Genomic DNA, 14,218 nt, shown 5'->3' with positions numbered 1-14,218 from the left:
TAAAAAAGGTGATACAATCACTGTACTGGCCAGCTACTTTGGAACACGGCACATGGTATTTCAGTATGCACAACCAAAAAATTAGATTCTTGCCGACTGCTGTGTCAAACTGTTTTTATACTCGTTAGGAAAAACTAAGGAAAATCAGGTCAATATCCAGTACACCAGTGGGTTCCAAACACTGGGTCAGGACCTACAAATGGCTTGTGGGAGATTATTTCTGGGTCCCCAAACAAATGTGCAGAATGTTCTTGGCAATTATTAGTTTGCCAATTACCTTTTCTTTTCTTTTCTTTTTTTTACCAAAAACTATATTAGTTCACTACATTTGTTCATCAAAATTAGGAATGGGATTTGGTCACAATAATTTGTCATCTTTAAAAAGGGGGACCATATAGAAAAAATGTAAAGCAGTAAAATACACTTTAACCAAAAAGCTACATGTAGGAATCTTGCCACAGTCTTACATACAATGGTCATGTAGCTTATGGTGGCTAATGTTAACCAATATTTGTTATAGTTTGTTTTGATTTCATGACTCTGACATGTGCTACTGTGCTAAAATGTGTAGTACTAAATAATAGATGATTTGGATCAAATCATGATGATTCAAAATTATATTGTGAATACATTAAGGCCTTGAAACCCTCAATATAAATGTAGCGCACAAAGCAGAGCAAAAATACAAATAGATACAAATAAGCCAACAACAATTATTATATCCAGGTCTTACACAGTTAAGGAAATCCGTCCACTGGCTACTCATGTAACAGGTTCATGTAACTTGCCATTTAATGCCTGGAATCATTCTCAGTATTTGCCCACAAATAATAGTAGCATGTGATCACATCACACACACAGTCGCATATCCACACTTCCTCTCTCACTCTGCCCATTTCTCCCCTCTCCTCTCTAGAAATGAACTTGTCCAATCTGCCAATTCACATTGATACGGACGGAAAGAAAGAGTTTCTGTCATAAGAAAAAGTCTTACAAAAGCCAAGTAACTTATTTTACACAAAGTGCACACAATCAGTGTGTTTGTTTTAGTCCAGGTATGCTTCATATGAGAAAAAGAAAATCAGATTTCCATCAATCATTGAACTTTTATATAAAAGAAATCCAGCTCACTTAGGTAGTGAGTGGTAACAGCAGTCTCTGATGACTATTAAGTAATGTGATGGCAGAGTAATTGGGTAACTGATGATGGCAATGCTGAGGTCGAACCATTCAACATATCCAGCCTACAATCACAGCAGGTGAAATGAGAGTTAGTAAATTTGTGGATGCAAAAAAAGAGGAAGACATTATGCTGGAGCTGCAGACAGACCAAAGCATTACAGCACTACACATGATTATGTTGTTTAATAACCAAAGAGCAAACAGAGAGACACGGGGACAAATAGAAAGAGAATCTGTTCTGTGGCTCTTACTCAGTTCTTCATCATTGGCCCATGTGTTGTCCATTACCTCCTGCTTCTTTGTTTCTGCCCTACTTCTAATACACATATCCACCGTGCCAACAACACGCCAACCAAATTAATAGGAAATACACACACGCACAAACACACGGGAGTAAGTGCCAGCATCCTTGCTTCGAGCTGGCATGAGTACAACACACTGTTGCTTATCCAGTCAGAGCTTCCACCAGAGGCTATTTTCCAATCAAATCAAAAGAAGGGCTTAGCAGGTAGGTTCAGGCCTTTGTCTGTGGAGCTGGATGGATGAAACAGACACTATGAGAATGTCCTCAGTCCTTGCCTAGTTGCTCTAATCCAATGTTGGGCAGTCATTGTAATCCACTCACTTGGATAACATAATTAGATTACAAAAACAAAGAACAAAAAACAAAGTTACTAATCAGACCAGGAGATTATTATCAAATTACCAAAAAAAAAAGAATCTCATAGTTGAGTGTGGTCAAGAGAAAGCTCGCTTGTTGTGACGCGGCACATTACGGATTCATAAGCTTCTAAAGGTCAACCTAACATGGCTGTGGACAAACAGATTCTTTTTACAAACCAACATGATTTGAAACATCCCTTCAATGAAACACATGTTGCCTGCATTTCTCAACCACAGCCTGAATTCGTCAAAACACACACAGGGAAATGTGTGACAGCACTCTTGGTGACTGTAAGTATTTACTGAGAGAAAGGCTTGACAAAATATACTTATGAATATCTGAAATAATGATTTGTTTCATACACTATACATAAGAACAACAAGAACTTCGTCTTCACACACAGGCTTCGTCTTTCTCTTCCATCTTCCACTAAACAGAACCTGCTGCGTGTGTCTGTGTGTGTGTGTGTCCAAGTGTGTTTGGGCTTGGCCTGGCAGCAGAGCTCTCTCATGTTACCCACACACAGGAAGGCTCAGAGCAATAACAAAGGCCTTTCAAAGGAACCCTCAGCAGGTTTAGATAAAATGTTTTCGCTCAAACTGATAAAAAGCATCTGCATCTTAAGTGAACAGGGACTGGTATCAGTGGTGTGGTATGCGCCACAGATCAGCCGACACAGATTAAAACAGAACCTCTTTAAATGGACACAAAGACACATATACAGCGTTCTGAGTGAATGTGTGTCTCTGTTTTTGTGTGTGTGTCCAGTCCAGTCAAGTAATGGCAGAAGCACCTGTGAGTTTTACTTGTGGCTCTAAATCAGCAGCCTGTCACTAATGTCTACAGAGTGTGTTATTGATGGGGATGAGCCGAGTGAATATGCAGTATCAGACCGATTCTGGTAAAAATCACTGCATTGAAGATCACAAAAAGAAAACATTAAATCCAATACAATCCATACAACTCTAAATATCACAGAAATGCTTCACTAAGAACAGGTTATAAAGAGAGATGTGTGCCACTGCCATAATGACACACCAGACTGTGAGTGAGGCTAGTTTCTGCAAAAGCCAAAACAGAAAAACCAGTTAGAGGATGCGTTTCACTCTTTGAAGGGAACATTTATTACGCAAATGAAAAACGACATATTTTCTGGTATCAGGATATTCTGAGTCATGCTGTAGACTACTCTCATTACCGTAACTCCAAGACGGTGTTTGATATCTAGAAAATTCAAAAACTATGGAGTGGCGATCTGTCCAGAGTGTGACCCCGCCTTTCGCCCTATGTCAGCTGAGATTGGCATGGCACTGCACATGACCCTCAAGTGGCGGATAAAGCGGAAGAAGATGGATGGATACCAGAAAGCAGAGAAATAGAGCTTTGCGCCCATATACTTGTCATTACAGTAGCCCTCAGGACTTCCGCGGAACGACCGTCCAATCACAGACAACATTCACCAGCATGTCACACATGTTTGTAACGTGAGCTTATTCCTAAACGGTTGAATAACTGCCAGATATCGAAAGTGATGGTTATCTTGGAAAACGGCGCAGAAAGGGGCAGAAGCACTCACTTATTGAACATTTTTTGACAATTCTACAGCCATAAAATCAATATAAATCCAGACAGCCTCATTATATTGGTGGTCTTAAGAGGGGTAAATGCAGCAATAGGGTATTAGTGCTTAAAGGTTTTTAAAAAAATGGTAAAACAGTTTTGAACTGATTTTGATATCAATATTGCATAACCATCAAGCAGTCCTATATTTTAGGCTCTTCACACAAGCTAACTTGTCCTTTATCTATATCACTTGCATTACCCTTTGATACTAAGCAGTAGTATCATTCATGTCCTTAACAAACAAATACAAATATGCAGCATTTGCAGGTGACATAAGGCCAAGAGCTATGTTCGGCTTTCTATGTAAGTGTGTTTTGATCCCGAGAGTCTGTGACTCTCAAGCAGGGAGATTTCAAGTGGTGCACATGTGGCTGTGTTTGTTTGTTTGGTTCAACCCCACAGGTTGACCAAAACCACAGTCTTATTTATAGCAGTGGCACAAAAGGGAAAAGAATCAGGCCATGGGGGTGTTGGCAAGTGTGTGTGTGGGTGGGGGTGGTGGTGGTGGTCATATTTTTGCATGGTCACGCAAACATCTGTCTGCTGTCACTTCAGCATGTGTGCATACTGTATGGCCGTACCACAGGGTGTCTGCAGTTTATGAAATGATTCATGTACGACTTTCATGATGTAATTGATGCCAGTTAAAATGAAATACAAGCCTACATTCCAGAAGTGAAATAAATGTGAAACTGGAAACAATTGTAAGCCTATCAAAATGGAGGCCTTCGTGATCTAGCTAAATGCAACTCTGTGAGCTGTGACCATCATTTCGATAACTTCACTTATCACAGTGTAGGCTTAGGTCAATTTCAACCAGAAATTCTGTGATATTATTCCCATGGAGAGTATGGGCAAATGTTGATTTCATAAAGTTTGCCTCACCTGGACTTTTATGTATCTTTACTTCAATCATGTTGTCAGTGCAATGCTACTATTACCAGTACAAAAAATTAACAAAATCATTTTATAATAACATATTGTTTTGTATGGCACTTACAACAGGTGTCTAAATGTATCCTAATGGCATTATGTCCATGTCAGGATGCATCTCACCTGGAAGCCCTGAATGCGAGCCAGGTAGTCCAGCTGCTGTGAGGGTTGTACCGAGACACCACAGGGCAAAGCTGGGTTCTTCCCCTTTATGGGCAGGGAGGCGTCGGCAGTGGGTGACTGACCATTAAGCAGCAGCTCCCTGGCCATAGTAGCAGTTGGGCTGGGCGAGGAGGGTGAACCGCTGTAGTATGGAGGGTGTCCTGGAGGCAGTGGTGCAGAGCAGGGTCCCATGTCTTTGGATGTTATGTAGTTGCCACTACTGCCACCAGGGCCTGAAGCATTGCCCCCCTGCTTCCTGCTGGCCTCCATCTCCTGGTAGACGTCCGGGCTGAGGTGGAGCAGACCTTTCTGGGCTGAAGGGGTCAAGGATGAGAAGAGAAATGGGTGGGAAAAGGTTATTAATGCTCTCATTTCTCAGTGTCAAACTTGTGTACATATAACTCTCTCTGCTCACAAGCCCTCCTTGAGGTCTTCATGACCTATAGAAAAAAATTTGATGAATATATTTTTTGTGCATGTTGGCAGTTCTTGTGTCTGCTTGGAAACACTATTCTTCCATTTTAAACAACCAATATGAATAATGAGGAATTACTTCATAATTGATGGAAACCACATCAGCTAAATGGCATACTACTTCACTCGTTTTAAAAGCAGACATGGCAGAACTGAGAGGCAGGTTTGGTCTCAGATGAATGTTCTTGTGAGAATATTTGCATGTGTGGAAATATCCTGAGCTATTTGGATCTGACAGACTTTTCTTGAACAGGGTGTAGCGCGACCCATCCAAACAAGCTGTGGTTGTAGCCTCCTGCTGAACACAACAGATCTCAAACCCTGTGATTCAATCTAGACCATTTGGATGAATCTAAATGTTGGCTTTCTGTACTCTCACATCACTGTCCTGAAATGGTCATGACAGGTGGAAGAGGGAAACATGATTGGGTTTCATCACTTTGCAGCTGCCATAGAAGTGAGAGGAACAGATACAAGATGTGAAAGAAGACGACAAGTGGAGGAGGAGGAGAAAGGCTTAAACAGAAAGGATGAGCTGGGAGCCAACTCAGATGGAGGATGAGGTGGGAATAAGTGGATGTGAAAACCATGCGGAGCCTCCGAAGTCCAGCCAAGGTCACCAGAGACAGGAAGACCAGCTGTGTATGTGTCTGTGCGTTTGTCTGTGGGCTTGTATGTGAGACCGAGTGAGAGTGTGTGTGCGTATGGACCAACAGCTGGGACAAAGCACTAGAGTGAGCGCATGAATGACAGGCCACTTCCTGTTTGAGTTAACATTACCATCTCACACACACACACACACACAGACATACACGCACAGGGCGATAGCTCTTACTCTAGTCTAGGGTTTCTGGGAACCTGCAGACAGTATTTCCCATTATGAACAATGCAGTTTGTTCCAAAAGAGCAGAGAAGCTGAAGGAAACAGCAATGAAATCCAGGACTTATTACTCATACTACAACAAACTGCCCCATGCCAACAATGACACAACTGCTAGGATTTTTTCCCCCTCCCAATCACGATGACAACTTTAATTTGAATTTACACGCAAGTAAAACTTGCAGGCCTTCACATTCTGAAATGTAGCGTCATAAAAAATGTAAGGTGTTAGCCAACATGACATCAGCAGTGGACAAAGGGTTCTGAGGAACTGGAGGGGGGTAGTGAATGTAATCCATGTGAGTGTGTGTGTGATTGTCTGTGTAAGTGCATGTGAGGAGGTTTGCATGTGATTGAGTGCTTAAAGCTGGTGTCAGATGGCAAGCAAGAGCGTGAGAGCAACACAGAGACATAGTGAGAGTGAATAAGTAAGAGTGACGGAGTGTGTTTGTGCGTGAGGACAGTGATTGTGAAATTGTGTACATGAAGTGGGAGCAAGTCGAGGAAAAGAAAAAAGAGAGAGTAGGGGGAGAAGCAGAGTGAAGCAGAGAGTGTTTGTGGTGCTGGTTCCAAGCAGTTTTGGAGGGGTCCCACCCAGGCTCAGCATCCAGTGGGCCAGGGGAGCGCTGGAGGGAAGCCAGAGTCAAGCATGAGACTGATCGAAAACAGATAGGGCCGAAGCCCACCGCTATAAATCACCACGGTGGAGCAAGACCTTCACATAGTTCACACATGCACACAACGAACACACAAATATATGCACAGCAGGAAATGAAATGTGGCAACTCGAGTGAAAAGCCCTGCTGCAATACGCATGGGAATAGAAGAGTGAAAAATCACTCTTTTTTTTGCTTCTTTTTGCACTCCCTTCCTGTCTCTAAGCCACCCTGTTTCTAGCAGCACTGCATCCCACAGCTCACCAGGGCAAAGGACACTCACAGACAAACACATGCATGCAATGCTTGTGTTTCTCACAGTTTGCTGTACAAAATGCTGCCACCAGAGCAGGAGTGCTACTTGTTTAAGTGCTGGAGCGAACCTGTGACACACAGGCACAGTCAAGTTGTGGTTCATTTCAAAGGTGATATAAACACTGTTCCTGTGGCAGCAAATCAGTCAACGACAACTGCCCATATGATTTAATGTGACTGACTGACAAAATATTACGCAGCGGTCAGCCAATCATCAGCGTAATACTTGCATGAGATGGTAACATATCATCGTAGATTTTAATTAGTGATGCATTCAAAACTGTACTGTGTAACTTTTAAATATTTAGTTTTCCACTTTCATGAGCAAAAGAAAAAAACAACAGACCAAATTACAAGAATGAAATAGTGTACATTAACTTCACCAACAGGGTGACATATACATTGTTATTTTTAGTTAGAGTCATGTCAAAGGAAAACCTTTTTCCAGTCTATGACTTCCTTCCTGCAATAAATTAACAAGATCACTAGGAAAATGGTCAAGAAAGGCTTGCCATATATTATTAAGTCACAATTGTTGTCCTTAAAAATAACAATCTTAAATGTTTCTCTGTACCATTGTGTGACTGAGCGAGGCTTCTCCGGAAGCAAAAGTCATCTGTCCTGGAGCTGACCTTTAGGTATACTAAAAAACAACAATACTGAGTCCACTCAGTAACTGTTTTGTGGAAATTTGTACTAAGCTCCAACTCAACACCTTTCCAAAACCTATCAAATCAATGGGCAAATATAATAATAGTAGGTTCCCAGTGGAGTTAAAAGTCAGGAGTGCACTGCACTCCGTGACATGGCGGGAAGGCAGCTAATAGTTGCACTACGAGCTTAGACTCCTTTCAGAATGTTTTGCAAGCTCACCTGAGCAGTGGGGAAAAGTCTAATGTCACTCCATGGCTGTAAAAACTAAGACACACTGACAAAAAGTTTCCTCCCAATTCTCATCGCCCTGACTTGTGCAGACCGCCTCTTTGTCTGAGCGTGTGTCACAAAGAGGTAGCAGAAGATGCATCTCCTACACAGCAGTGTCTCTGTCACTCCCTGCAGAAGCTCAGTTTGTCAGTTTTTTTAATATCAACTTTTATCTTTAGATCACACCAAATGAGGGGCTTTAAGAAACTTATGAAAAAGAAAACGGGCAAACATATATATACAGATGAACATGTTTCCCCAAGTGATTTAATTAACTTACTGTACATTTGCCAAGTAAATTCCACATTCAAAGCATTCATTTGGAGGCAAAGCTGTTCCACAGGCAGAGGTCAAGCTCATCTAATCGGCCAGGGTTATGGTAACACAGCTAAGCACATTAAGCAAACATTGTGGATGTAGTGATGAGTTTAATGGGATGGCTGTTTTCTTAACAAATCCATTAATTGAGGAATGAGTCAAAGACATACTATCAACGTAATATTGAATGTTTTCAATCAATACACCTTCAAATAAGACGATTGGCAGGGAAGAGATGGAATTCCCACCACTAGGATTCACAAATTGCTCTTCTGTTGAGCATCCGTAACAGTTGTTGCTCTATGATGTGGTCACTTGTTCCGAGAGGAACTGAGGCCCTTTCTTGTTGAGAGAGACTTGTCGTACCCATCAGCGTCCATTGGTGTGATGAAATAAATTACAACTGGAATCGTTAGGGGTATTACTTCAAGAACCTTGTAAAGTTTTATTTTATTGGACCTGCGGAGTTCTCTTGAAGCCAGTTTGGAGTAACATATTGTGTTTCTCACCAAATCCCATTGTGTGCATCTTTGAGCCAAAACTAAAATCATGTTGTGTGCAGTTTCTTTCTTTTGACACAATTTTTTTAATTTATATATTGTGCAATATTTACATTTGCAGTTTCTTCGCCCAGGGTCTTCTCCCCTGCTGCTTTTGTTAGCACATTGAAACATTTGTTGGAATTCCGCTGCCACCAAATGTCAATCAGCAGAAGTGTGTAAAACCAACAGCAGGATGTGAATTACGCTACATGCTAAATTGCACAATTACATCACCCTACATGATACAAACTAACTGGGACTCCCAGGTAAAACACGGACCTAATTAATTATTACCTATTAATAATAAGGAAATTCTGAACCCAAATAACAAATGATTTGGTAATTTAATTTCAAATCATATAAACAACCAATCAACCCTTGCTGCTGTGCATGTGTGTGAGTGTGTATAGTACATGTTTTAGTTACCTATTCAGGACCCTTTTTGGCATAAACACTGACCTTGTCAGAACCAGTAGTCCTCATGAAGACCAAAATTTGGTCCTAATGAGACAGAACCTCATTTCTGATAAACTGTTTGGGGTTAAGATTGTCATTGTGGTTAGGTTAAGATGAGGCATTAACGGGTTATGGTTAAGGTTGGGAATTACGCTTTGTTTAGGCTGTCCGAATGAATAAACTTCAACGCGGTGTCATGAGAAGAACAGCTGCACAACCCCACAACCGTGTGTGGGTGTGTGCGCGTAGGGCTTTCTTTATAAAAACCCTTCAGCACCAACTTCTACTCAGCTACCACATTGAAAATATTCCAGTCATTCCGATTCCACAGTTAAATGAATATGCTGCAGAATATTCTGCAAACTGATTCAGTTATTGCTACTTCTATTTAATAAACAGCAAAGTCAATCAAAACAACAGACAGACCAGAAATATCTCCTACTCAGCAATTATAAACACACGCACAGAAAACTGAGACCAGCTGTATCTGTTTTAGTGAGTTGTAAATGGTGTTTATGCAATAAACATTATTCAGACATTAGCGTCGTGTGAGTGTTCTGTGGTTTGGGCAACTTTAAAGAGGTAATTAACAGACAGTTGAGCCTCATGCTGAGTGCGAGATAAACTATTTGAGTTGGAATGGCACAGGACCAAAGGCACACTTCAAGCCAGCAACAGGAAACAAATACCAAATAAGGAAGACTGTTTCCCAAGGAGCTTTGCTCTGGAGGAAATCAAGCAACGCTTGAAGAATGGCTACCATAAAAACCACAACCAGCAAAAAAAAGTTTATCCAGTAGAACAATCATTTATGTATAAACACAATTTAGTGCTGCATAAATTCTGCCTACAAGTCCGAGTGATTTGTCTTACCAACCAGCTCTGTGCTTTTCATCATGGAAAAGTTGAAATATCAGACCAGTTCTCCTCTACAGGCCTAAGCTGGCAGCGCTGCCAAAAGCCTCTTCGAATAGGGGCTATCTGTTTGTTTTCCACTCGGCTGCTCCACATTTCACAGACTATTCATCTGTCCTTTAAACTGCTCTTTCTCCAGCTGCTGGCATTTACTTAGCTGACATCAGTCGTGAAACTGCTCGCAGTGTGTCGGTTTTTTTCCAAGCTGGGACATCACAACAGATTCAGCTCAGGTAGAGAAATGCATATAAATCTCACAACTATGACTTATTTGCCAAACAAGTTTCATCTGTAATAAATATTAACTTAATCAAATCCTACAGCATGTGGAATGAATGGAAAAACAACATCACTGCCAGACACTGGAGACCAGGAAAGCAACTGAAAATAGAATGTAAGGTTCTTGAAATAGCATTTTGACTTTGGTGAGGAGAGAGAGTTTTTCATTGTTTTTATTTTGATTACAGACAAGACAGCCAACTTAACAAGAGAAGCAGCTGATAGAGACCAGCTGTTTCCTTTGAAATTGCAGCCTTAAACTTTTTAGTGAAGGATCATTGAGTCCTTTAACCTCTATAAATAAAATGCCCCTTGAGGCCGTCACATTCCCATATACATAAATCAAGTCATCCTAGTATTTTGTCTATGGTTTAAAATTTCCATAAGTAGAGAATTGTTCCCTAATAAGAGAATGACGGAGGACGCGGTCTTTGACATATCTCTGTGTTCGCTTCATATCTGGTTCCATTTCAGACAGAGACAGATGGACAGAGATGTAGCCGTGTTTACTTGCAGTTGAGTCAACAGAGTATGTGTTGCATTTTTGCAGCTTGCAGCACGATGCTGATGGGACATTCTTCAGCGTACTGGGAAACTAAACAATTGTTGCCTGGGAAGAAAAAGAAATTCTACCTACAACAATCTGTGTAAGTTACACAACAGGTGGGTGATATTACCAAAAATTTCTAGCACAGAATGTATTTTTTCCCATATTCCACGATGCAAAAAACTTTAAACACAAATTTTCATCTTTTCAATGAATTTGCAATACAGAATGCATGATGGCTGCTGCGTGTAGAGCAGCCTCATCATAGAAGCAGAACATATTTGGAGATGATAATCAGCTTTGAGTCTAGTTCCGTCATGCTGATGCTGGTGTTTTGTTTGATATCTGTGCATGCATTACTTTAATTTACACTGCACAAGGAAATCTCAACGTCGCTTTGATTAACAGCACTGGGCTCTGGTTTGGGTCAGGGGCTCGGTTTGTTATCTCTCCGACCCGATCTGAGCTGTCATGATTGATTCTCTGTGGCGCATGAAGCTGCACCTAGTGCTGCTCGCTCTCTCTCAGCCGCCACAGAGAGAACACAACACAGCTGCGTTAATTCCGTCAACCTTTTACTTTTCTTTTCTTTTTTTAAATGGACAATTCATTTTGACAGAAGTTAAAAGGTTTGAGTTACTCGTCTTCAACTTCCCCATCAAAGCGCACTCAATGCTCAAGTCCGAGTCCAAGTTCAAGTCAAACCGGTTTGGAGTACAAACGCTGGACTAAAACCGTCATAATGGCAGTCTCCTGAAAGCAGCAAGAAAAGCACGTGGAACATGTGCTTACATACATATAGTGGGTTAATTTTATTCTCATATCAGGTTATATATTTATATATCAGGTTTGATAGCAATTAGGTCACTTCAAAGTTCCTGTACTTTTCATGTGTTTTTTATCTTATTATAGACTTGGCATGCGCTAATTGAGATATATCTTGTATGAAAACATCCCTGTATCACATCGTCACATATCCTGCCTCATGATGGGCTTTGTCTCTCTGTGTGCGTAAGATTAAGGGAATGTTTGTGTGCATCTGTGCTCCAGTGTGCTTGTGTTTTAATCCTGAGTGAAAGGCTACTTTTTTGCACAGGAAGGCAGTGGGGGGACTCCCCAGAGGGCCTCAGTTTGCTGGCTCTGTAAGCCTGTATGAATGAGCCTGAATTCGCAGGCTCCCCACGAGGACGCACGGCCGATTAAGCTGACAGTCAGAGGCCCATTGACCAGTCACAGAGATTAAACGCCAGGCCATCTCCTTGGCTAAAACCACCTGCGGGATGGAGGGAACGATGGACAGCCGGCGAGAAGGAGGAGAAGGAAGTGGAGAGAGATACAGGGAGACGTGCAGATACTCACTGTTGCTTGTTGCTTCGGTAAAAGACGCCTTTTGTCCATTCCAGCCTTTGTTGTCCATCTGTAGTGATGTGGAGAGAAGGAGACAAGGGGGAGGTAAGAGAGATGTAGATTCTTGAACAGACAGCTTCTTCATGCATGTCAGACAAGTTCCTTCCTACTGTTTGGGCCACAAAGAGACGAACGCTCAAATGAGGGGATGCTTAAGGAGCCTAGTGTCTGTCTAGGCCAGCTACTTAATTAAAGGGGTTGTCAATGTTCAGCGACAATAAAGACGCTCCTATTTGATGTGTGTCCTTTGCTGAGGTATGCACAAACACACGTGTGTGAAACAGAAACACAAATAATTTCTGATGTGTGTGACAGCTAAAGAGATGACGTGGTTGTAAACAAATCCCCCTTCATGCACTCTCTTCACACTTCACAGATCACCCACAGTCCCTTGATGGGAATGTAGTGCAACACAGTTGGCAACAAAAGGGAAGAGTGGAAAGGACGAGAGACAGAGAAAGAGCTCTAAAAAAAAGACAACCTATCCTACAAAACAGGATATTGTTTAATTATTCCACATAGCTCAGGGTTGTCTACGGATCTAAAGAAAAGTAGGGCATTCATCTGATTTTTATAGAGATGTTTTCAGAGTTGTCAAGCTAACTCCATCCTGTCTAAATATTCAGCCATGAGTGCAACCACAAGGATCACTCTGCTTATTTCCAGTACGCATACGCTCATTTATCTGAAACCTCAGACATCAAAACATGGTGGTTTTCAGGGCCAACGAGTTAAACTTGCGATGGTGAGAACAGAAATCCAATAACTTGGGTGCAACACTCTGACGTTTCCTTGTCATCACATGCAGCTAGAGCCTTTTTACTGTGCAGCATTTTCAAAAACGTGATGTGCTAAAGCTTTAGTACATTTTTTTATTGGGGTAACTTTGAATAATCTTCTTCCCCTTCGAGGATGGGGATGAAGGTAAAGACGAACATTAAATGCAAATTGGGTTGTAGTTTCTGAACTTCAGTCATTGTGATATGAGCATTGTGTCATTACTAGCTTTACGGTATGGCTGTCGGAGTAAAATATATGCAGCTGCACATATCAAACTAATGAGCTGTCTGGGGAAACGCCGTATAGCCCTGGTTCCTGGTTATGTAACATAATTTCAATCTAAATCTGCTCCCTTGCGCTTAAAAAAACAATGAGGTGAATGCAGTTGATGTGATCAATTGCTGCTTGCAAGCACAGTCAGTGCAGAGGAGCTGAACAGATTACATAACAGGTTACCAGGACTGGGATTCCTGATAAATCTGAGAATTGACTGAGTATAATTATTTCATGGATTCTGCACACGGCTGTAGAGATAGACGCATAGACAAAATAATGGTGGTGCACAGAATTGTGTTATGTAATCCTTCCGCATACAGCTGCATGGATGTTCACCAACCAGCATCAGGATCCCTAGAGTCATGCTGCTAGCATGTCCAGAATACCAATTGCGTAATGTTCTCGATAACATTTGAGCGTGTGCATGTAGGGTTTGCAGAGGTTTTCTTGCCATTATAGAACATGGGTGCATCATAGAAGCAATTTTGCACCTAAACAAAAAAATATGCTGAGATAAAGAGTCTAATGTTAAAGATGTTAGTATGTTATTATTCAATACAACCCAATTTCCTTTTTCTCCTTTACTCGCAGTCACTGTAAGTCATCCATTGATGTGCTAATAAACAGACAGCTGTCAAAAAATGCTACACTGTCAGATGGCTATGAGAGAAAGTGGAAATTGGGGTCACTCAATCCAGTCTTTTTATTTTGAATTCTATTATTGTGCATGACACACAATGATATCAAAACCAAAAAACTGTGAAAGCACTCGATAGGATTGGGGGACATTATATAATAGTGTCTATTGCAACATAAAACATGTTTCATTGTGGTCATCTACAAAAAATATGCTGCCCAATATGCATACATCATATAATAATAATT

General features: G+C 41.2%; 1 protein-coding gene across 1 annotated transcript in view; it reads right to left on the bottom strand.

Annotated features, from left to right (window-relative positions):
- The window catches only part of stau2 (staufen double-stranded RNA binding protein 2), a 78,410-nt gene that overhangs the window by 31,363 nt on the left and 32,829 nt on the right, over positions 1 to 14,218 (bottom strand). Inside the window, exons 11-12 of the mRNA XM_044029472.1 lie at positions 12,230 to 12,287; positions 4,526 to 4,878 (exon numbers count right to left, since the gene is read on the bottom strand). Of these exons, the coding sequence (XP_043885407.1) occupies positions 4,526 to 4,878; positions 12,230 to 12,287 (411 nt within the window). The remainder of the gene's footprint in view (positions 1 to 4,525; positions 4,879 to 12,229; positions 12,288 to 14,218) is intronic.

This window comes from Solea senegalensis, linkage group LG1 (genome assembly GCF_019176455.1).
Source record: "Solea senegalensis isolate Sse05_10M linkage group LG1, IFAPA_SoseM_1, whole genome shotgun sequence".
NCBI lineage: Eukaryota > Metazoa > Chordata > Actinopteri > Pleuronectiformes > Soleidae > Solea > Solea senegalensis.
This window is presented reverse-complemented; position numbering and strand designations above follow the sequence as displayed.